Below are 25660 nucleotides of genomic sequence, written 5' to 3'. Positions count from 1 at the left end.
TCTAAGTTGCTATAAATTGCTGAAATTTGCCTGAATACTTACTGACTGCATAACACAATAAAGTCTGGTATTTGACCTTTGAGGTCTAAGTTTAATGGGAATCCATAAACATACCAGCTCAGTTTACAGAGACACCCCATCCCAAATTTTATAGTGCAGGTGTGCTTATTTATAAGACAGTGAAAACCCTTAGTCAGTAATTTTTTCCCTGGACTTTCTAAGTATCAAAATGTGTGAAATACCAAGTTCTTTTCAAAATTCAAGAGTTTAACTGCCTCCCAAAAGTCACCGTCCATGTCAGATGGCCAAAACCATAAGGTGTGAAATTCTCCAAGAAGCCCCCAGCTTGTTTGAGCAGTATGAGGAGGCACTCGCTGCCTTTGCAATGCTGGCCCAGCTTTGTACATCTTTGTTTCTGACTTTATTTTCTTGGATATTTCACACTTTCAAAGAGTTATCTTCTAAAAGCCATTCTTTTGCTCTATTTGAAATTCTGAAATATGTAGGAGTTTGGCATAGGATTCAGAGCTGAACAAAGAATAATAATTGGTTTTCTTTCAAGAATCTGAATTTCTGAGAAGTTAGTGGGCTTGTTGTTCTTTGATTGTAAGTACTGTAAGTTTCAGTTGAGGGATAATTATTTTTATATCTTATAATTATTATTATAAAAGCAACTTTACCTAGTCTGGAAAGCAAACAAAAATAGCTAATAATGAGTTCTGAATAATTTTGAGTCAGTTTTAAAAATGATAAGCAAAGACTCACTGCAGTGAGCTCTCAAACTTTGCATCACTTAAAGGGAAATTTCTTCTGTAGCAAAAGGTGCAGAGAACTTTTTTCCTTAACACCATCTCTTGCACTGTTTGACCTCAAAACATTAATTATTTTTTAATTTGGAATGAGTATCTTGATAAATCTTCAAGTCTTTGTTAAGGATGTGTTCCTGTTTGATATTCTCTTTTGTTTAGGTTTCAATTATTTAATTACAGGTCTTGATATGAAACTAATCATGCATGCATCCATATGAAGCTGGCATACTGACAGGATAAAATCATTAAACAGTCATTACTATAAACTGACATTGGCCTGTAATTTTTGCAGTTAACGGGGGAGTTGGTGCTTGGTGAACAACCCAATTAAAACTGGCAACAAAAGACTTAAAATGTCAGCCAAATTGCTTTTTAATAGTCAACGCAGCCGTCACAAAACATAAACATTAAAGTCCCCATAGTAGCATAAAGCTTCATGGTGAAACAATTCTAGAAAATGAATAATAATTACAGTATCCTGAGAATTCTCTTAATAGATGTGCATTCATTAAAATACTTTGTTGGTTAGATTCATATGAAAAAGTATGTTTCCCTTGATGCTTCTTTATGCATTTGTTTTGAAGGTTTTATTCGATATTTTATAGATGTAATTTCTAGTAATATTCAAAAATGCATGTCTTATTTACAATGAGTTTAAATAACTGTATATAGATAAGCTTTGAGCGAAATGCACCTTAGAAACGTTGTCATGGTTTAACCCCAGCCGGCAACTAAGCCCCACACAGCCACTCGCTCCCTCCCACCCAGTGGGATGAGGAAGAGAATCAGAAGGGTGAAAGTGAGAAAACTCGTGGGCTGAGATGAAGACAGTTTAACAGGTAAAGGAAAAGCCACACACGCAAGCAAAGCAAACCAAGGGATTCATTCCCCACTTCCCATGGGCAGGCAGGTGTTCAGCCATCTCCAGGAGAGCAGGGCTCCAGCACAACTAACGGTGACTTGGGAAGACAAACGCCATCGCTCCGAACGTCCCCCATTCCTTCTTCTTCCCCCACCTTTATCTGCTGAGCATGACGTCCTATGGTCTGGAATATCCCTTTGGTCAGTCGGGGTCAGCTGTCCCGGCTGTGTCCCCCCCAGCTCCTTGTGCCCCCCCAGCCTCCTCGCTGGTGGGGTGGGGTGAGGAGCAGAAAAGGCCTTGGCTCTGGGCAAGCGCTGCTCAGCAATAGCTAAAACATCCCTGTGTTATCAGCACTGTTTTCAGCACAAATCCAAAACATAGCCCCGTAACACCTACTGTCAAGGAAATTAACTCTACCCCAGCCAAAACCAGCACAAATGTGTTTGTGAGGTGAACTGAGGGTCTGGTCACAAAGAACTTTTATAACCTATAAGCGCTGTAAAGTGATGTCATCTTTGTTAATTTTGAATTGCACTAGATTTCTTTTGCAAGTTGAGCAAGAACAGCAGGAGAAGCTTGTCAAACCTTACTGCCTGAAGTTAGCTCTCTGAATCTGTTTATGCAGAAGTGACCCTATTGGTACTTCGTAGATGCTCTGCTCAGATTATCAAAGGTGTTTAAGAGTGCAGGGCTCCTAATAATAAAACGCAGTGGAGTTAAAAGTCCTAAATAGTTCTGAAGAAGCAGGCCATAACCCCCAGTTTAGTGGAGTGGTAGAAGCATATTCATGTTTCAGAAAATCTACATGCTTGCTCATAAATGCCTAAATATGCATTTGAGTGACTAACTTGAAAACTGTGGGTTTGTGCCTAGGCTGTTATGTTCATTTTCAGGCATTACAGTAGCTGTTCCTGTGTTGTTATTTTGTCTTTCCCTACAGGAGTTTTTCTTTTCTTTAAAAAATAATCAATTTGTTGTTTACCATCAGTTACACATGTACCATTGTCTTTCCTCCCAGCAAGCTCAGTGCTATAGGAGAAGTGTCAACATTCCTAAATAAAATGTTAGCAAACGTCAATGGCAGGAATAGATCTTTTCATAGAAGTATTTCTTTTATTTATGGATTAAGCTGAGAGGGACAGGAACTTGTTAACTGCCTCTAGGGATAAAAGGCAGCAGTAGTCATTCAGCTAGTTCTACACTGAGGTATATGCTTTAACTAGTTTGGTGTAATTTAGATACCATGTAAAATCATTTGGTTAGTGACAAATAGCTTTCTGTTATGCTCTCTGACAATTACATGCAGCCTCCTCCTTAAATAATACCACGTTCTTCTAAGGGTTACCAAGAATAAATTGATGGTAACTGTCCTACAGCTAAGGTTACCATTCTTCTTGTTTTTAAAAAAATGTGTCCCATATTTAAAACAATAATTCTCTGTTTAAATAGAGAATTAAAAGGTAATTTGAAATAATTATTTTAAAATCTGTTTATCTTCTAAAGTAAAAATTCAAAAGGATAATATGTTTTGAAATGTAATTTGTTTTAAAGAACTCTTCTTTAAGAAATCTGTCAACTAAAGTTTGTGAAGTAGAATATAAACGAAGCTGAAGGAAACAGTCTGGTTTCCTGCAAGCTCTCTACCCTGACCAACAGGGAGCTAGTAAGGTTGTTGAGAAAAATCTGTCCTAAAGTAATTTATGCATTAATTGCAAATTATTTTATAGGTCAGACTACTCTGAGGAGAGGAGAGGATAGGAGGGGCTACATGTACTTTGATTTTTTAAAAAAAAGTTGTCAACAATATTTCTTGACCAGTAATAAGCACACATACTTGCTGCTTGTCAATTCATCAACTGTGTTTAAAACTAACCTCCACTAAGATGAAGTGGAAGTCTCTTCTCGACTTCAGGAAGAGTAGTGCATCATGTTTCTAATTTATATAACAAGTTTGAATGTATATGCAGTCATTCAGGAAGAGCCAGATAAAACCATTATCAGTTTCACCAAAAGCCGCTCATTTTACTGGTTGGTAGCTTGCTTCTCTATAAAGTTTTCTCTCTGATTATCCAAAATAGCTAGCAGAAAATTGTAGTAACAAAGAACTCTGCTACCCTGTACAGTCTACAGAGAAAGAAGAATCACTTTAAAATTAAATCTCGGAGAATACAGCGGAAATCATTGCTGCAGAGCCAGTACAGGGCACACAGATTTATAATCAGATGAAGCCCAGTGATTTATGGTGAATTCTGTTTGAACCTTGTAGGTCAAGGGATATTTGATCTGAAGCAGCCAGCTTTGAGCAAGCTGTCTTTTAATTCTCTGCTCCTGTAGAGCAAAGCCACCCAAGTGGCCCCAGCACTGCTATGGTCCCCCTGGACCATCGCTGCACCACTACGCCTCCTCCCCAGGAAGGCAGGGAAACAGTCTAGAAGTAAACTTTTCTATAGAATGCCCAAATCTACTTCGAAAAACCCGATGCCATGATATGGCCTAAAGTAATTTTTATCTTATTTCAGTGTGATGACCGTGCGTTGTGCTCCTCTGTATCCTCCAGCTGAATGTGATGTTCAGCCCTATCTACGGCTTTATGCAGTACTCTTGCAGACATCGTGGTCTATATAACTGGCTACAGTGTCTACACACATCTAGTTGCAAAATCTTCTGTCAAGAGAAATATTTCGTAGTATTTATTTATAAAACACTGCTACATTAGTATTATTTTGATGAATTTGAGATAGATACGCATATAGAGCCACAGTTAAATTCTACATATGTTTACATGTTATGGATACATTTGACAGCTTTTTCTGCCCCTCCACAAGTTACTATATAACCACAGAAAAATGAATTATTTTTTTAATCCTCCCTATAATCTTATAACAGTCACCGGAAATATCTGTAAAGATGTTCATATCAAGCAATTTAATGTGAAGGTGAAACCCATAATAAAACAATATGGAATACTGTTTTACTGAATAAAATGGAGACTTTCATTTTCCTATTTAAGCTATAAACATGTTCTTGAGAATATTATGAAAATAGAAGCTAGTCTATATTTGTCCCAGTGTTCCCTCATTAATACCTTTCTAAAAGGACTGTCTTAAAAATGAAGTAAATACATGGGGGTAGAGACAATTACTGAATGATCCAGAAAAGCTTCAAGCTTCTACATCTGTTTGTGGTATTGATCATAAAAATGGATCTAGCTTTTTCAATTAGCCCTGCAAAATAATGTCAGGAGACATGCTGGATGTCTGGATTTCACATGATAATCTGGAGGGCAGAGAGTTAGGTGTCCTGGGCAAAGCCTTTATCTATCCAGGTGGGAGAAGCTGAAGTGTGATTCATCCTCGAAGCCAGAAAGTTCAGGCACTAAATTTTGAAGTAAAGTTAGAGTAAGTTTGCAGTGCTGCCAAGAAAGAGCTAGCTCTGTCTGAGTCCAAATAAATAGGAGATGTGCTTGGGATCTTGCCCCCACTAATTTCAGGAATGTGCATGAACATGCTCATCAGTGCTTGCGTTTGGGTCCTGATGCAACTATCAGGTTTAGCTATGACTTAGTGCTTATCATCTTTCCGTATCTCTGTAGAGCCACGGAATATTTTGTATTTACAAAAATATGAATCAACAAACCAATCTCTCTTATGGCTGGGCTTTAAGTTGAACGGGATTCTGTACTTCAGTCAACTGGTAGGACTCATGTCACTGCCCCCAGCCTTGAGAAGGCGAGCACTAAAATGGAGGAGTCTTCACCTCAGCCATCGCAGTGCAGTGAACTCCAATGCTGCAGGGTTTTACATTATTTGGGTCTGTAACGGGGCATGGCCTCAGGCAGTCTGTTTTCCTAAAAATGTTGCAGAGGAACAGGAACACAGATGAAGCAGGCGAGAGGCAGGCAGGGAAGGTTATCATCCACTGTAGAGAGGTTGGTGACAAAGTGGCTTAATATGTCTGTATCCATGATATTCCCACTGAACTACTGGGCTAAATACACTGTGTATTTCAGTATGATTTATAGTTGCTAATTCCATTACCCATAGATCCCTTTCAGAAGGCCCTCACAGCTAATGAATTTAATGACACAAAGGCCAAAACTTGAATATATATCACTCTGCCGAAAACCATCAATAACTGGGGAAACATTAATTTTTACAGCCGTGGCTGCTTGCAACCTATTTTACCAATCATAAACTGCTCTTTAATCAAAATCTGTTCACCTCTAAGGTCATCAAAATTTGCTGCCAGGCTACTTGTAACTGCCTGGCTTTTGTAAACCTGGATGATATGCTTACCCTGTAAGCTATAATCTCTCCCGCTTGTTCAGAGTTTTAGAATAGTGATTGTACTGTCCCCTGTGAGTTGCCACTGATAGAAGTTACAACTTGTGATATTGACTGAACCCACCACTTTTAAGTAATGGCAGGAATTAGGCATTCTCCTGAAAATATCACCTTTAAGCTGGCTGGGAGCTGTCAGTCTCCATTTCTATCCTTTGAATGCTGTGTGTTGTTAATTGTACCAGCAGCCGCTTGATCTGCTAAACAAACCACTGGAAGCCTGAGCTGATAGTTTAGGTTGTTCCCTCGGTCTCCATCGTAATTGGAATGCTGCTTTTCTGCTCCCTTCACGTTTTGTCCTTGACCTCTGTGACTCAAGCACCAATGGGCTTGTCTTGTGTTGGAACAGACTGTAGTGGTTTAAGAGGAGTCCTGTCTCAACTGGATGGGTGTTTGAGAGAATCTGACGGATGTACCGCCTGCAACGAAGAAGATGGAAGGGAGTGAGTGGGATAGTTTCCTTTCGAATTTGTCATATTAATTGACGTAAATGTGAGCATTTCACATAAATGCAATAATGTTTTTCACGTAAATATTATACATAGAGTGCATTAGTATTTGACAGCTATATGAAGAAGTCCTGTAGACCAAAGCTATAATTCAGACAGTTCAGCGGAGTAAAAGCACCTCAGGAGCTCTAGCTCTTCAGTCCCCTCTGGAAATGTTTATTTTATATGAACACGCATCAGTGTGTACATATTGTCGGTGCTTCTCCATGATAACTTTTAAAACTTGCATCTTATCCACAGTACACAGCATTGTAATGTGAAACTCATTCCTAGTTACAAACTACAGCACAGAGAGTGGCATCTTATAGTGCATTGTTTATATCCAAAATTCAGCAATCAGGCTCCCAAGTTAAAACACTGAGTGATGGAGTTAATTAAGGAGGATTAGTGCTGTCGTAGCTCTAACGGTCTACAGATATAAGTGCCTCTAAGTGATGCAAAATTTGTCAGGAAAGGTAATGTCTTTCATTGCACCAGCTGATACAGCTGGAGAAAAAAAGCGGGCTTTGGGCCCACAAGCCCTTCTTTTGGTTTGAGTACATTAACATTTCTACCATCAGAAAAAACAAAAACACTCCCCCACACATACATTAAAAAAAAAAATATATCAGTCTTATTTCAAGAATTTTACAAAGTAAAATTGACAAGTTAAGTATACAGTACAAAGATGCCAGATGCCAGAATTTTTTAAGTCTTGAAAAGGCAGAATATTGTTAAATGCATCCTAGCAGCAAAGTTGGAAAAGGTGGACATGTGATAGTTCCCTAGGGATAAATCACTGCCTTTCCTTCTCTAATGAGTTCTAACCTCTGTTCTTTTGCCTGAAAAATTCTTCCACGTCTTCCTGCAGCTGAGTCAAGAAACAGTTTGTTTGCAGAGACACTTTTGAGACACTTCTGATTTATTTTCCAAAACACTATGAGATCTCCAGTGTTCGGGTTTTGGGTTTTTTTTCTTTTTTCACTTTTATCATGCCACTAATTGATGTTTTACCAGAAACAGAGCTCAGCAGTGTTACGATCCTGACATGCAACAGTAATGGCAAATTACTGACAAATACAAAACTCTTGCTAATGAAAATTCCTTATGCTAGAAGTTTTAAGGCAGTGATACTTAATACCATATGCAGGTTATAAAGTCCATTTATACTATTTGATTTCTGAAGATTTTCTAGTAGACTTTAAGTAATCCAGGATTTGTTTGTTAGAAGTGGACCAAAAATGTAAATTAAAATAATGGGAATAATCCCAGGCTCACATTAGTCTACCTAAATAAATATGGACTCCAGAAGACATTTCAGCTGAGTTTAGCACTATTTCACAAGAGATTGTATTAAACAGAGTAAAAGAAACATAAAACATTCACTTCTGTAAAAGCAACAATGTTTTAAAGAGGGACCTGCTGGCGATGCTCTCATTCCTTTTTACTCTGGTGTTCAAAACTGGGTAATAATCTTTTTGTAAAGTGTCTTAGAATGAGGTCCATTATGAGTGTTTACAAAATATGGTCACTTAGGTCTTACAGTACAAGTTTTGACTTTAATGTGAAAATAGAAAAGGAAGTGCTGCACAGCTATCGTAAGAAGTCTTTACTGTCCTTGTAGCTTATATGCAGGATAAATTTTTTTCCTACATAGTTAGACCATACAACATTCAATGTAAATGTTTCTTGTGTTTTAAAAAATAGTTTAATTGCCATCATATTTCATTTTTAAATATGGCTAAACTCGGAAAAGTTGAAAGAGAAGTAAGTTTCTGTTAGCATCAGGAAATTATTAGAATTCTTATTTTCCCAAATCTCTTTTTGTTAAAGTGATCCACAAATTACTAGTTAGAAGCTGTTATTGTATGTGCGTGTGTATAATTGTAAGGGATTCAAGGGAATTGAACATACGTGATACAGAGAATGTAAAGGAAACATTTAATGGGATCCATATGAACACATTGGACGGAGTGTTTTAAGTGTTATACATCATTTCTTTGACATCATTACATTATTATAAAGTAAATCCAGCTGTATTTTATGCTCATTGACGCCAATCAAAGTACATGGCATAAGATCTCTGTTAATTTTTCTTTGGAAGTGAAGTGCTGGGTTTTCAGCACAGCCTAAATAATAATATGTAGGATTCATTTTACTCTTAGAGTGGCAGTATGGTATGGAATTATATACTTGGCTATTTGAAGGCACACCTGTACTGATAAATAAAGGGCCCAGAGCCCCTTAGTGGTCCCCAGTGCTGAACTGGTCCCTCCCTCCCTCAGTCTGGTCTGGGCTGTCCCAACCTGCTCAGCAAGGAAAATCTGCTGCGGCAGCGGCGAGCTCAGAGCTCCGTGGGCATGAGTCAGTAGGCTGTGGTGGGAAGTGGTATTGGTCTCTGGAGGTCTCTAAATCTCTTTTACTTCATGTGTAAACTTTGAGTCCATATGACCTTTAGTTTATAAGCTTTCATTACATTGTAAACTTTATTTTGCATAAAACCGTATGGTCTGTAGAATTCTTTAGAGATGTTTGATATTTCATATTCTGGAAGATTTACTGTGTAGTAAGGCCAAGAAGAAAGTCAGATACAGCAAAACAATAATCTAAAGGTAAATTGGTATTAAAGGTACTGGTTAGGTACTTTTATATCCTAGTGGTCTGACAAAGTTCTCAAAGCAAAGGATTTTGCAAGTAAGGTTGGCCAACTAAATATTGAGCTACATCAGAAGGAGCAAGTGTAGAATAGATTATTGAAACACAACGTGAATTTATACCTCAATAGAGCAATTTCATACACGGTATTTTTCTTCATATTCACCTTTTCTCAAAATATGTGACAGCAAAAAGTAAAGGAATTCAGAGATAGGCAACAAATAATTAGGGGCTTAGTAAGGTCGTTGGTGCATACATAGAAAAAGAATAATTTTAAATTTAGAATGGAAGGAAAGGGTGTAAAGACTTGCACAACATCAGTAAGTATATTAACAGGTAGCAGAACCAGCACTCTGCAATGGTAGCACCTACATCTAATTCTTAGTTTGTCTTCTTGGACCCAGAGCATAAATCTCATTGTAAAATTGAGAATTTTTATTCTGTGCTTTTTAGCTCTAGTCTTAAGCATTCTGATTCTCTGTCTTCCCTGCACTGAATCTTTTCCAGTTCTTCAGTGCACCTTATGGTCTTTCATCTCTGCTTGAGAAAAAAATTACAGATTGGTTTGTAACTGAGCGGTAGTATACCCATAGAAGTTTTAAATAAACTGAACTCTCTGAACATATGTTGCTATGTCATTCATTAAATAATGGATTGCAAGTGAATTCATACTCAGCTGAGATAAGTCTAGTTAAAAAAAGAACAAAAAAATCCAAACATACCAATAAATAATGAATTTAGGAACTGAAAAAATTAAAACATCTCAAAAGCACTATAGGTTAGATGCAAACCTTTTAAGGTTCATTGCTTTTTAATATATTCTCTCTGATATACTTAGTAACGATACAGGCTATTGTAGTCTTGTCAGTAAATGATAAAACAGTTCAATTACCCCTTCTTTCTATGTGGATCCAAAAAATATAGTAAAGTGTACTTCAAAACTGTTAGGAAAATACTTCAGCAAAGGCCTGGCTTACTTTCAAAACTAATTTTTAATCAGGTGCTAACTAGTTGATAAAGCTGCTTATTTCATTTTTGTCAGTCTGTAAAGCAATTTGGCTACATGTTTATGATTACAAAGGCATTTTAGACTGACTCTGAAGGAAAATGAGTTTATGTTAATGCTGCTCTTGTCCATTGGTCTGTGTCTCCAATAACTTTTGAGCAGAATGGCAGCACTCGGCCAACACGGCAGAGTAAGGGAAGTGTCTAAGTTAACTAACTTCCCACTTTCTGAAGAGGCCTAGTAAGAAGGCAAGATCTGAATTATTGTATCTCGTGAAGGAAAAAGCAGTAGTAGTAGAACTCGGCAGGTGAAGGAGGAGCTGTTGAGGTCTGCACTCCGGAACTGTAGGGTATCAAGCTCCATTATACAACTGCCATGGAGCAGCGCGTGTTCAATATTGATCCAGGGCCATCCAAAAGAATGAGTCAGAACCAAAGGAGACGAAACGTTCAGGACAGAAGCAGAACTCCTCCCTTCAAACTTCCAAGAAAGGAGAGCAAGTAGAAAACCTTCAAGCTAGCAGAATTACAAGGAGTTTTTCTTGTTTATAGCTGGCATAAATACAGCGGTTTCTCTTTTGGAGTGAGTGCATGGAGTTTGGGAAGTGTCTCAAAATAGAGGAGCCAAACAAATCAACATTGTTATTGAGGAATGAAAACAAAAACCCTAAAAATGGAAAAGGGGGAAAAAAAAGTGCAGGAAAAGAAGTTTAAGTGGAGTTTGTGGAGTGGATGGGGGGGTGCAAGTTAGAGTAAAACAAAGCAGATCCAATGCACAGCAAAGAAGCAGAGTATTGTATAGATCTTTTCAGGAAACATCACAGTTCTAGATGTGCTTTGCTGAAATGAGAGAACTATTTAAAAATAATGAATTCTCAGGGGAAAGAATTTAGATGTTTTCTAAACAGCCTCTTCTGTCTGTAAAAAAAAAAAAAAAAAGGGGGGGGGGGGGGCCTTTAATGAAAGGGCAGAATTAGAAGGTCGATAGTGAGGACCAAGAGCATCTCTTCTGGTTCGGATGTTCCTCAGATGAAAATCTGATTTAAAGCAAATTGTTGTAAATGTAAAGTTTGAGCTGAAATCATGTTTTATAGTTAATTTTTTAGATGAATGGAAACTTCTACCATGTCAATGAACACATTGAAAACAAATAACGCTGTATTTGCATATCATACATAGACTTTTTGATGTAAAAAAAATTTAATAACCTGAAAATTATTAGCAACCATTAAAAATAAAAACAGGAGTTGTTATGGATAGCATTATGCTGAACAATAGCAATGGGATAAAAATTGATAGCTAAGCTAATTTCTATATCACTCCATACATTTTGGGAACTTGTTGGCTTTAGACAAATTATCTTGTGTAATACCACTTTTTAGGTATTTAAATGGTTTTGCATTAAGTTATTTTATGGAGTCTACTGTTTATTCAGAGTCCTGAAGAACCGTAAATGTGCATATTTAGACATAATGCTGCTTTATATCCCAAGCAACACTTTTTGTGGTATAAAAGTAAAGTTAATGAGATGTAGACTTAGTTTCAAGGAAAATAAAAATAACTTTTCCAAATTAGAAAGTCTGTAAAAACTAATTGGAAACTCAGGCTGATTCTCAACATAATGAATTTGCAGTGAAGGTCTGATGCCGAAGACTTGTCTTTAAATCATCAAAATACTTCAGAATCTGATGTGCGGTTTTCTGTGATGCCAGTAGCTGGATGAAGGGGTGACGAGTGTGATAATTAAAAAGGAATCCCCCAGGAAATCTGATGTGTTAATGTATTGTGATAAATTGCGCTGGGAGATATAAGGTACCCTACCAACCAGAAATACTTTATGGTTCACAAAGCAGAACCAGGCTATTGCATGGAACAAACTAAACTATTTGTCAGATAATTGTGTGCTATTGACAGGATAGGGACAGTACAGATAAAAGAGGAAGAAGGGAACTAAAAGATGCGTTGCCATATGGATTATACAGGTTTTTTTCCCATTTACCTAGAGAAGCAGTCACCTTGGTAGCTTGGCATTTACTGCATAGCTTTTGATGTACCTTGTGGAGTCTAACTGCATGTCCTGGCAAAGATCAGCAATTTTCTAACAGGGCAGTGGCACAACATTAAAATGGCTTGTCATGCAAATTACAGGATGTGTAATAATCCTGCAAATTTTCTGTAGCATGGATTTAAGATTGATACCACTAAGTAAGGGAATGTCATTGATGAAATACTTGAGGATGCTGGACATCAAATATTATGTCCAAAATTTGGGTAGCTTTCAATTCTAAAATAGCAGGATACAGGATTTACTGAGATTAATTATTATATGAAAGTGCCTTAGCAGATTATTTCAGAGCTCTGGACTGTTGACTCCAGTGATTTAATTTACTGAGGTCTCCAATTTTCTAATATGCTTAGAAATGCTTTTCTGGTATATGCAAACTAATATTACAGCGTAAACCCTAATGCAACTGTAAGAATGCTGCCTTGATAAAAGATCAATGAAATTAAAAGGATTAAGCCTGGGCCAAATCCGTGACAGCTTTGCTTACCACAGCATAGAAAAGCTTATGTGGAGCACTAAACAACCTCGTTTCTCCAGTTGGGGTAAATTGTGACCGTCACGGAGAAAAAAACGTGCTTTTTTTCCACGAGCCATTCCAAGAAGGGAAGGGGCACACTTTCGTCTTTCACCTTGAAGACACATCATGTCATAATTTAAAGAAAGCATGTGTTGTAAATGGATGGCAACAACAGTTCCTTGCAGGGAATTTTTGCAGATTCATCAGAGCTCTGCTCCAGCTGGTTTTGTGCAAATTTAACTGGACATCTGCTAAGGTACAAGGGAAAGTGAGGGTGAGTATAGAAATGGGACAAAGCCGCATTAGGCACTGAGGTAAATTAGCTGGAAGAGTTTCAGGTTAATAGCTTCACAGTTCACCCAAACTGGCAGCAGTTTTTATCAGCATCTTCTTTGCAAAGTATTTGTTATTGTTCCTTTGAAAAGGAATTTCTTGCCTCAATTCTCCATAGCTGTGTTTCTTGCTGTACTGAGAGGCTTTGCAGACTCTTGTGGGAAGTAGAGAAAACAAGATTTTATCGTCCCTTTAAAATACCGTTATAGCACATTTGTATCTTCGCTGTCTTTCGCAGGAGGCTTCAAGCTCACTGGGACAGGCTGAGCTACCCTAAAGCCGCGTAGCGGTGTTAGCACAGGGCAGGAGCTGTACGGTTCCAGCGTCCCTCTCGGGTGCTGGAGGGCAGCGCTGGGGGTCCCGCAGGGCAGCGGCAGCGCAGGTAGCAGGGTACCCACCACACACGTCTTTCACTCCACCTCCTTCACAGCCTGGGCCGGTGGTTGCGAGCTCCTTGCCAGCTCATCTGCCTTTAGCTGCCATAAAACCTTTTCTCTGGGTATCTGGGTCATTAGTGCTTCAGGTAGGCTTTAATAGGGCTTTTTCCCAGGTCTCATTTAACAAGTGCAGTAACAGACTCACAGAAATGTGTTAACCTCCTTTTAGGAAAGATGTTTGTTAGGTGGTAGGAGTTGCTCAATTATTTTCTCTCTTGATTTGAAGCGCAAGACTAATTCTTATACTGTGTCTGTTTCTTTCACAGGTGTTCTTAAATGAGAATTATACTTCATGAAATCAGTTGGTATCTGTGCTGCAATTCAATGTCAACTTGATTTATTTGTTCCTTACCCTCATCCCCAGAAAATCCTATGACAAATTAAGAGAATGCTAGGTCATATTTTTTTTTCCTTTTTCTTTTTTTGTTTTTTTTCTTGAACTACTGAACTACAGTGCTGGAGGGTGTGTGTCTCTATCTGATATTCTCCATTGCAGTAGAGTATTATATTTTAAATTATTTCACATTGCAGCAACATTTTACAGGCAGCTGGGTTAACAACATGATAAAGCACCATGCCTTAATCCCAATAACTATTACATCATGGTCATGCTCTCTTGATCTTTTTGAAATAATAACCCTCTGTGGGTTTCTTTGCCTTTTCTTTGTCGTTTCAGATATGCCAGGTAGCCCACATAACCAGTTCACCTTCAGACCCCTCCCGCCGCCGCCTCCACCACCGCACGCATGCACCTGTGCCCGAAAACCACCTCCGACAGCCGATTCTCTCCAGAGAAGGTCAATGACCACCCGCAGCCAGCCCAGTCCTGCTGCCCCGACTCCCCCCACCAGTACCCAAGATTCGGTGCATCTCCATAACAGCTGGGTCTTGAACAGCAACATACCGCTGGAAACCAGGTACGCGCCAACCTGTTGTACACAACATATCTCAAATGTTTGGGGGGAAAAAAAAAAAAAAAGATGGAGGGGAGGCCTGACATTGATGGTGATGGGGAATTACAAGTTTCTCATTCAGGACATGCCAGTGCCTTTTGATTTGAGGCCGTGTCGTGTAGCCACTTGAGGCGTTATTTACTTGATTCACCTAGATCACCAATGCTCATAAAAGCACGTGTTTTGCTAAGTTTGGGAAGACATTGATCTCCTTAAGGTGTGTAGATTACATAGGTATTTTAGAGTTGTGTGCACTCAGGATTTGTGCTTGTGTACTTGTCTCACCTTCCCACATTCTCCCAGGGCCATGTTGTAATCAGCAAATAGAAGTTTTGTTTAATCGGTGTACTCTGGCACCTCTGGAGTCAGTCAGTCTTCAGGTGGTAGCTTTCCTGTGGATAAGAAAAGATAGGAAATAATACTAAAACAGTATCTCCTTCAATGTGTATTTAAACACTTTATTGCATATATACACAAAGAATATAATTTGATAATCATTTGGTAATGGAGAAACGATACAGGCCCAAGGCAGGTATTGAGCATGGAGAGCCTTACCTCTGGGAGCTGGGGAAGGGGGGGTTCAACTTCGGGATCAATCACAATTTACGCAAATAATCTACTCTGAAAAATAATTGAAAGCAAATATATTCTGTATTCAGAAAACCCGTGTTTCAGTACCAAGAGTTCTGCCACAGGGGTAGACGCAGTTTCCTCTGACTTTTTGGCTACAATAAGCTTTTTTTGTTCGTGATAAGTATTAGCTAATTTGATGGCTTTCAACTACAGCTGTGTTTGCTGACTTGATGCTTAAAAGGAGCCCTTGATTTTCTACAACCTTCTTCCTCTTCATTGTGAACGGACCACCAAGAAGACTAGGGTTTGCTTTGGGTTTTGGTATTTTAAAACACGTAAAGTGCATGACTCTGTGAAAGTTGTGTTTGGTGGAACAGATGAATGTCTAGCATCCAACTAATCTGATCCAGAGAATATAAGGCATTATGCACAGAAATGTTTTCTTTTTGATACGCATATGTCCAAGGGCCAGTTATCACAATTAATTACTAAAATTTTGTTCTATAAAAAGGTTGATTTTATTTTATTACAAAACTTAATTTTAGTATACATCTTTATACAATTAACTGCTGCTAATCAGAAGTGTCGAATTAATTTTTTCCTCTCTGAAAGGCTATTAAGTTGGGCTTGAAGAATAAACTGATTCATTCTGAAATAAAATTCCTTATTTGTCTTAAGGACAAATCACAAAAAGAATCAAGGAGGATGGAAACTTTGCATAGAAAGAGAAAAGTGAACATAAACAGAATTTTAGTTCAGCTACTCCTTCTAGAGCTAGAAGCTTCTGTTTACACAGTCTTTATAAAGATAAATCTCTGTCATTTCTCGTGTAACAAGCTTATATACCTATACCTTCTGCCGCATGTAAGGCTGATCACTGGGCATTCTGTACCCATTCAGTACCTTTTGGTTCTCTTCAGTTAACAGTTAGGTAGATCTTGTTTAGCCTTTCTTGCATCCCTGTTCACTATATTCTCATCAGACCTCATTGGGGAAAATATTTTGCAGTTTTAAGTCTCTCTTGAGTTCAGTTTAATTTTTCTGGTTTCGTATTATTTTTGCAAATTTGAAACTTCTCATAAAGGACAAATACATAGATACATAGTTATATCTGTAATTACATAATTGGACACTGACAAAACGCCTGTCCAGTGGATTAAGAATTCAGACTGGAAAACATACTGTGGGCTACACGTTAGCGATTCACATTCCTACCCTTTGGTGGTTGTTTCAGCTGATTTCATACACCCTCTGGTAGCTAGCTGCAGCCTCTCGCGAAGCTGGCTGAAAGGCTATATAATCCAAAAGTACAATCTGTGAGACTGTTTGCCAAGATGTATCTGCAGTTTATGTGCAGACAAGTGATATAGCATTGTAATTGTAATAAAAAACATTTGTGATCACCACTTCCCAGAAGTCTATAGTACACAACACAGCCTTAGAGAAAAAGAAGGGCTTGCAGCTTGTTTTTTTCTTCCTTTAACAGGGAATGATTCAGCTAGAATTGAACAGATACTTTGGCCTAATATCTGGATTTTCTTGCTTACCTTCTCCATTAATGTTTAGCTGCCCATTAAAAATAATCCTACAAATAAAGGGAAACATGTCAATGGCAGCCGTGTTTCTGTGCTAAATCTTTAATAGTACCAAATCTACCTAATAGGTACATTTAAGCAGATTTTTTTTTTTAATTTGGAACATTTGCAATCAAAAAGAAGACTTAGTAATTTATTCCCTACTGTAATAACTAGGCAAAAATGAGAATGCAGATGTTCAGCTTTTCTTCCAACTGTATCTCCTGTTAATCCATAAACAGCACATGTGTTTGCGTGGTTTATCTACAGCCATGTAATATTAGAGAATTTTCAGACAGGAAAAGATTTCCTAGAGCTAATCGTGTGACTGTAAATCCTGTTCACTCTGGACAGTCAGAAATGAAGCAAGTTCATGAGCCTGCTCATAATAGTAATGTGTCATATTTATGTAAAAGCAAATTCTGTAGTTCTGAAAATGTTTGCAGCACTCTGATTAAACATGTATTCTTATGTAATTAGAATAGACCACAAAGGGCTGCAGTAAAGACGTATACTGAAGTGTGTGTTCTGGACGTTTTTTTGTAGCGTAAAACTTTCTTATATTTTTATAGAAAAGGGCAAATCAGAAATTCTGGTTTGTGCTTCATGCAGAGGTGTTACATGCATGGACTAATCCGCGAAGCAGTTTTGTCAGGACCCAGCTTACTTGCCCAACTGTTTAATGAGGAGACTGACTTGGAAAGGCAAAATTACTTGTTCAAGTTCACACAAGCTTTTGGCAAAGCCAAAAATAGTCTAGATGTATGTCATTGCCAAGGTCAGTTCTCTAACTCTGGCAATTATTCTGATTAAAGCAACCCAAATGAAAATACAAATTAGGAACACCTTTACAACTTCAGAGGACATGTCATAGAATAGCTGTTGAAAAAATTGGAGAAGAGCTGTACCTGTAGGAGGTATAACAGCTCAAACTGCTGACTGACTGTGCTGCAGCCTTCAGTGCCGTAATGTGCCTGTAAATGCAAATACAGGCTCTGTCAGTATGCATGCACACACAGTTTTGAAAAAAGCATATTATTAAAATGACTTATGAACATGCAGTAATTTCATTGTCACACAGAAAAATAATTTGTAAGTATTGCCAGAAGACTGCAAGGATCTCTCACACCACATAAAAACACAGGAAACATTGATTCTCTTTTTTAGGATAATGTCATTGGGCTCTTATATAAATTGATTTTTTTTCTTCTCCCCCAGAATAAAGTACTTGCAACCTATTGTCTGTTCCCTTCCTTTCCACTAAAATAATTGTTTTTTCAGGTTTCATAGGTACTTTGCTCTAATGTTTCAAATCTTAGGATTTACAGTGTAATACATTGTCATTATCTCTGACAGCCCCATCTGAACATAGCTTACTACTTTTTATTGAGTGTGTATTAAACCCTGATAATTCAAAGAAGTGTTTTTCATTTTCTCCATGCCCTGTTAGTTGACTCATTATTTGTTTCCATATCTTGCTTTTTTTGTGTTCTTTTTTTTTTTTTTCTGGTGTTTGCTATTTATTTTCCCACTTCAGTCAAATTCCCAAATAAGAAGAAAAAACTAGATGTTAAACAGGGTTTTTTACCTGACATTATTTCTGATCCTTGCTATAGTCTGTTACAGTTCCCTCATGGATAGACCATTGCACACACTTATTTTGAGTAAAGTTTTGCATTTAGATTACCCAAGCATTTGAATTTTTAAGTTTTCTGTCTAAATATCAAAACTTACCTAATTTTGATTTTGTTTCAAAGTGGGGTTTTTTTAGTCCTGTTTTGTGCTTCAGTATTTTACATATTTTCTTGTTCCTTCCTTTTTTAACAAAATTTCTTTCTAGTTCCTCTAACCCATTTCGCAGTGTTGGCAGTAAGGTTAATGCTGTGCTGAATGGACTGAAATCTCCCTTCACTGCACTGGCAATGAGCCAAGTACTGTGGAAAAAGACAGCTTAATTTAAGCAATCTTATCACCATGGTAATAGCTCCTCTAAGGGGACAGTGAGGTACCAGACCATGAACCTGAGATTCAATTATCATTAATTTATATAAAACTTTGAAGTACTAGAATAATAAGAGAAGTATTTGGGGTTCAAGGCAGTTATGGGTTTTAGTTACTATTCAGCAATATTTCAGAGGCCTAAAGTTTGATTATGGCTCTAAACACTTAAAAACTTTGAGAGTTTTGGAGTTCAAGAAGTTTATTCGGCTCATCATATAGATGGAGTCATTCCTTTCTGTATTGCGTACTTATTTAAGGTGCATATTAAGACTATCTGGATTTTCCTAAAAATATCGTCTTGTGTATAATTCTGTTTAGTATAGGGGAGATCTTGACAACTATCACTTATCAAGAGATTTTTTCTGTACTTTGGTTTTCCCTTGTTCTTTTTTAATCAAGCTCATAAGTATTTGTGCTCTTCAAGAAGTACATTGGTAGCCTTTCAAATCACAGGAACCTGTACACACTCACTTTCTGTTTAAGCTGGAGTAGTGCTAAAAGCAAAAATAATAAGACGAAAAGTACATATATAAATACTCACTCACACGGTTCAGTGTGAGCTCTTGGAAGGTTTATTCTTTCTCCTTGGTCTCTTCATTTGACCATCTTGTGAATCTTGCCCCCAGTGCAGAGATACCGAAAGCACTTTTGTGCCTTCCTTTTTCCCAGTTCAAGGTTTCCATAGCAAACAGAAGGGCTTTTACAGCTCCCAAGGCACACAGGTGTTAATGATCATAAACCACCAAGCAGGGAGACAATTACTATTTGAGCAATGTAATTCATTAGGAACTTGTTTGCGAATGGAGCCTACTCTTGAGTTAAATGACCAGACTTGTGGTTATTCCAAGAATAAATGCAGGGGAGGGATTCATTTATGATCTTTTCTTCAAGTCATGTTGGTCAGTATTTGCTGTTATGACATTTCACTTCTTTTTTGTCATTTTCTACCTAATTAAACAATAAATCTAACCTACAGAGAGGCTGACCATATTAAAAACAGACACATGGCAAGGGTTTTAAATTCAGTCCAAGTCCCATGTGTTTTTACTGCACAGCAGAAAAGATCTAAAAATATTTAAGACTTCTGAATTGTAAAAGATAAATTGAAAACTGTAAATATGACCATGAACTTAAAATAAAAGCTGTAAATATGACCCTAAATTTAATAATGCGAGAATGAAAGCATCTTTTATGGAAATAAAAATATAAATATTTGTCAGCTACAATGAAGTACAATTTTCATGTCAGCAGCAATGGCACTTGAGGGTCCTTCCTTTGAATAATTTGAGATCCAGTCACTAAGGACATTAAGGTAATTTAAATTGTTCCTATACTCTACTGTATTTTTTCTTTGGGAGAAGCTCTAGTGTGGGCTTCCCTGGAACAGTGGGATAGTATTTGTATGTTTAAAGGGGTTTTATGCAGGCTTAATATAGTAACTTGAATAATCACGCTGCCGATACTTTTCACTCATTATTTTGAATAATGGAATAGTATATAACGTTATAACTAAAAGTAAAGATATGTTGTTATTTTATGGCTACCAATAAGCAAGCAGCCTGTTAGCTTTCTGTGAAACACAGTGTTTTCATTTACAAAACCAGAAACAGACTGAATATAAATGTTGAAAGACAAAGATAATTACAGATTAATACAAAGGGTCTAGGCTGATTTGGAAAACAGAGACAGTGAGAAAGGGTCAGAGATATGCAAAAGATTCTATCTTTTCATTTCAAAGAAAATCACATATGCATGCGTAATGTTATTGCCCGGAAATGTGTATCTATCCCCTGGATAGCTACTTCTAGGAAATCTGTTTTCGAAGACTAGATAGTATACACATAGTTAATGTGATACACCTCTTGTCAAGTAAAATTTGCGTTATTTGTCACAGTAGCTATACAGCTTGGCTTTAGACCATATGCATGTGAATGTAGGTATTTGGAAGTAGACAAAAATGCTAATAAAAGTCAGTTAGAATATGCATGAATACCCACAGGTGGAAATTCATGGCAAAGAGAACTGTGGGGCAACTACTTCTACTTCAGTTATCTCATTTCTTCCTTTGTTTTAGGTCATGCTTCTAACCACAGAATATAAGCAACAAAATTACAATATTGGTATTTTTGTCCATCTTGATTCGTGGTTTCAAAGTGCTCTGCAAATGTTACATACTATTCTTTATATAATTTTTGTAAATATTATTGTAAGTACTATTGTTCTCATTTTCCATATCAAAAATTTAGAATTTATTGAAAAAAAAAAAATAGAGCAAACCACAAGCTTATTCCTTCCATACCCCACAAATCTCTGTGTACATTGATCAGTTTTACTCAGCTGTTGTTTGAGTTGTAGTGCAAAAGGAAAGTTCTAAGCCACAGAAAAGCACTTTTGAAAACTACTGGATTAATGTAGTGATGTCACCATGTATCATAATAATAAAGCCCATACTGATCTATACAAGAGTAATTTATGTCCCCAGTGTGGTAGGTTTTGTTTTATCTTTTTTTTTTTTTTTTCCAGCATTAAATAGCCAGTGAAACCAGAAGACAGCTGTATTTTGGAGAACTGTTCCATTGTAGAAGCTGTTCTTGTCCTATATTTATTTAATTATTGTCCCAGATTTCTCCTAGGGACTTGAAAGTTTATTCACCTGGTTAACAGGCTTAGCTTGCCTACAGCAACAACAGACAAGTGAGTCAGCATCATGTCACTTGTTGTTCTGTACTGAAGCGAAAAGTAAAGGATACAGACTCTTTTTTCAGAAAGGCTCAGCAGGTCACAGGGCTAAGTTTTCAAACATTATGTAAAAAAAACATGAGTGAATAAAGGGAAGCAATTCTATGTGAATGATTCAAAAGGCAAATCCAGCTCAAAGAGGAAATTTTAACAAAGCAGTTCTATTCCCAAAGGCAAATCTCTAGGGGGTTTCAAATGTATTTCAATTAGACATGTAAAAATAGAATGATAAAATAAATCAGGTAAATAGTTTTCATGGCCATTTCCCTCTTCTTTCACCCATGAGCATTCTTGTTCCTACAGTTCTTGTGCACGAAAAGGTGAAACAAGGTAGATAAAATTATAGGCCAGATTCTATCTATAATTATAAGTCATGTCTTATATTCACATACAGTTTTCCTGGGTTGGTTTTCAAGATGAGGGTATGGTGCATATATCTTTGTTGTCAAGTAGGTGTCTTGGTTTTATACTATATACTTACTTTAGAATAGCTGTCTTGTTTTTATACTATATAGTTTGCGGAGTACTGTATGTGAGATTGATAAACAGAGGTCCATATTCTGATTGGTATCTAAGTTTAGAGGTTTCCTTTTTTTTTCCCCTCCCACTTTGGGTACAGAATAAGATGGATAGGAAATCAGGAAAGAGCAAATTTCTGTTTCTTCCCACTGTCACAGGAAATACTGAGTGACTTAAAAGGGCCACGTAAAAATGGGTTCATGGTGGTGTTTGCCATAGTAGATGGGCAACTGTATCAGTTCCAAATCCCTTTTGGCTACCGTCTTTATATATTTTCTGGTTATGCCAAAAATCAGCATCCTTCTTATGTTTCAGCTACTATGTCTCTTAAAAATTCCCTCTGCACTTCTGTTAACATCTAAAAGAATTACTTCAATTGCCTACTTAAACATCGGTGTAGATATACAGTTATATATATTATATGCAGTTAGAGAATTTACTTGAAAAGAAATTGAAAAATTTAAATTATCTAACTGAAGACATCTTAGTTTTCCTATCACATAGCTATGCAGCAATTTGTAACACTTTAGGTAACAATTTCTTGAATGTGAAACACATACAAGTACAAATGCGTTCCTACTTGGTTTATCCAGGAGAAATGCAGACTAATTTTTTGGCCAAGTTGTTGCAAGATTTGTGTTTCTACTAACTCACCCGGTGGTTCACTTTCAAATCTGCTTTTGTTCTTCTTTTTTTCCTCTTACAAACCTGTAGTTTTTAATGGAAATGGAAAGAAAACATGTTACAGGTACAAATAAAGGTGGACTTCTAGACCTACAGACACTAGGCACAGGGTAAATGCATAGAACTTACTGAAGTGATACCAAGCCCTTGACAAGTTGAGGGACATTACTACAGTTCTGGGATATAAAAATATTTTCTCAGAATTTAATTAAGGAATTCTGTGTGGGGTTAATCTGGTTTCTGTAATAGTATTACGTTACAGCCACATGAATTCAGTTGGGATATTGCTTCACGTGTACCTTTTATAAGTCTTAAATTACCATTTCAGATAAGAAGCCAAAAGTACATAACAAAACGACCTGATAGAGAAGGGTGTAAAGAAAGAAATGAACTCCTGTTCTCTAATCTTCTCCTAGCTGAGAATTCATCATTTTTGTATGAATTGCACTCTTGGAGTTATATGCCATTCCTCTTGAGGATGAACAAGAGCACTTAGACGAACCACATGAAACTGCTTCTTTACCGAAAGCAAGCTATTCTGTGATCAGCAGGACTAAGAGGTCTAATTTCATGCCTTCTGTCACCTGAACTCCCCACTAACTCCCTTCCCTCAGTCCTCCTCTCTTTACTGGGCATGTCGGCGTAGCCGGTTTCGAGCTAGCTGTTGATCAGCCAGTACGTATTCTGCTTCATTAGCCACCGTGTGCCATGCTGGATGGGTGGCTAGAGGAGCTTAGAGAAGACAAAGAGCTGAATGTAGATAGAGGAGCTCACTGGGGCTTTTGCTGGTTTTGTTGGGTGTTTGGGGGTTTTGGTCCCGCCCCGCTCCTTCCCCCACCCTGATATTTGTGAGTCTGGTAGGGTCTTTTTCTTCCCGTTAACTTCACTTGAGAGGATTCAAAGTTCAAATGTTTTACATTTGTAGAGATGAACAGATGGATAGATAGGCAGACAGACATTGTGGTTACCTTAAAGAGGGAATGTTTTCCAGCTGCCTCTTTTATATGTGAAATTATTACTGAGCCTTTAATATTTATTTATGTAGTGGAATTATCAGTGTAATAATATTAAGTGACTTCTATTTCACAAACAAATGCCTTAGAGATTATGTCCTGTATTTCTCTTTTTAAGGGAATATTATCATCTTCTTTATGGATGTTTTTGATGGTTTTGTTAACATTCAGAATTTCCTCACTCGGAACAAGCAGTCTTATCAGTCATGCTTATAAATTCTCTGATTTTTCTTGTGTTCCCAGTTTACCAAAAAAAAGCCTTAGCTTTTCTCTTAGATCAAATATTAAAGCACACGCCAGGCTGCAGTCACATCTAAACTTTTGAACTTCAGTTTTTTATTATTTTGCTCTTTAGAGAGAGCACCTGATTTTATAGAATTGATAGCAACAGTTTAGCGTGTCCTAACGTCCTGTGGGAACAGTGGTGTGCTCAGACAGATGAGTCGTCTGAGTTTATGAGAACATAGTCGCAGTCTAGCTTTGGAAATTTGTCTTTGTGCCACCAGTGTTTTTCAAATTCTATAGAAATGTCTTCGGGTACTCAATATACTCTCCCAAAAATGGAAGGCATAAACAATTGTGATTTTTAACATTTTCTCAACGTTATTTCACTGGTAGCTCAGTTTCAGTGTAGCATTGCTTCAGAATCTCAGTTTTATTACAAGTTAGACCTATGTAAATTCTCCTCGGTGTGAACGGAATCATCTATCTAAAAGGGTGTGAGCTGGATCCAGCTTCTGTGCACTCTTCTGCTAATAAGGAAATCCCTCTGCAGACTAGCATTTTACCATCAGGCTATGAAGCCACATTTATAAATCCCTGTGCAAGAGAATGAAATTATTCCTGGCTATTGATTGCAAGGCTGTTAAAGCCTTAATAATAACTTTCAGTTCAGCATTTCCTTTCCTTTACCTCTGATATGTTTGAGCTATGCACCATAAAGGACAATCAATACTGCCAATATCAGGCCATTTTGCTGTAATTTCCAAAAAATTTAAATGGGAAATTATCAGATAAGTAGATTTTTGTCATTATGTCGTGAAAATGTAAAGCAAGTAAGGAACTATTGACTGGGCTTTTATATATATATATATATATATTATTTGTATGTGTATATGTATACATACTTTATATATGTATATGCTTATGTATAATAACACTTTTCTTGTTTTATATGGTGATTCTGCTTCTGCTTCCTTGAATATCAGTAGGAATTTTGCCGTGATGTTCTTTCCTACCAGAAGTCTATGTGACTATGTATCTTGTTAACTGCTGACTGCAAAGTAAGGTATGCTTCACATACTTGCAAAATCCTTCAAGTGTGACAAAGGAGCATTGAAGTGAAAATAACCAAGTGTATTCTCGTGGCCTGATATGAAGGAAGCAGATTTATATAGTCCGAGTTTAGAATTTTCGAACTAAGATAGTTACAGGTAACATTAACATGTTCAGAGCATTGCCGTCTATATAATGTATATATCTACAATTTTGAAAGTCAGTGGGAAAGAAAACCAGAATTTGTTGTCTAATATAATGCCAGGATGCTGTACTCAGATTCAGTTGTCCTTTTTTTGTCTGAGTGCTGTTTACTGGGATAATAACTATGAAGCAGGAATAACTAGTACTCAACATAAGCAACACAAAAATTTCATTCTCATAGTTTGTCAAAAGACTCCTGATATGTAGGCACTGTAATCTGTAATGCAAGCTAACCGGTATTCTCATTTACCTTCTTTTTTTATGTAACTGCCTGAATAAAAGGCCCTTGAAAAGATAAAACTGCTCTGTAATAACTTTTTATTTTCTATAATCTGGCATTTTGAGAACTGTAACCTTACTTTTAAAATCTTCTAATGGAAATACATAATATCATACTCATTACACCATTTTAGAAATTACCTTTTCAGGAACATGTATTTACAGCATTCTTACAGTCAAATGTCACAGTATAATCATGTTTCATACTCTTGAGTGGTTGATCCTGTGTACATCCCGCTGTGAATCCATCACAGAAATTCTACCAGCATGGATTGATTGATCCATATATGTATTCAAAAACGTGTCTTGTGCCTTGCCGAAGGTGTAAAGGTACA

General features: G+C 37.2%; 1 protein-coding gene across 1 annotated transcript in view; it reads left to right on the top strand.

Annotated features, from left to right (window-relative positions):
• TENM1 (teneurin transmembrane protein 1) overlaps positions 1-25660 on the top strand; it is a 251593-nt gene that overhangs the window by 76553 nt on the left and 149380 nt on the right. The window contains exon 3 of the mRNA XM_010569145.1: positions 14188-14428. Within this exon, the coding sequence (XP_010567447.1) occupies positions 14188-14428 (241 nt within the window). The remainder of the gene's footprint in view (positions 1-14187; positions 14429-25660) is intronic.

The sequence above is a fragment of the Haliaeetus leucocephalus genome, unplaced genomic scaffold (genome assembly GCF_000737465.1).
Source record: "Haliaeetus leucocephalus isolate CR32 unplaced genomic scaffold, Haliaeetus_leucocephalus-4.0 Scaffold262, whole genome shotgun sequence".
Taxonomy (NCBI): Eukaryota; Metazoa; Chordata; class Aves; order Accipitriformes; family Accipitridae; genus Haliaeetus; species Haliaeetus leucocephalus.
This window is presented reverse-complemented; position numbering and strand designations above follow the sequence as displayed.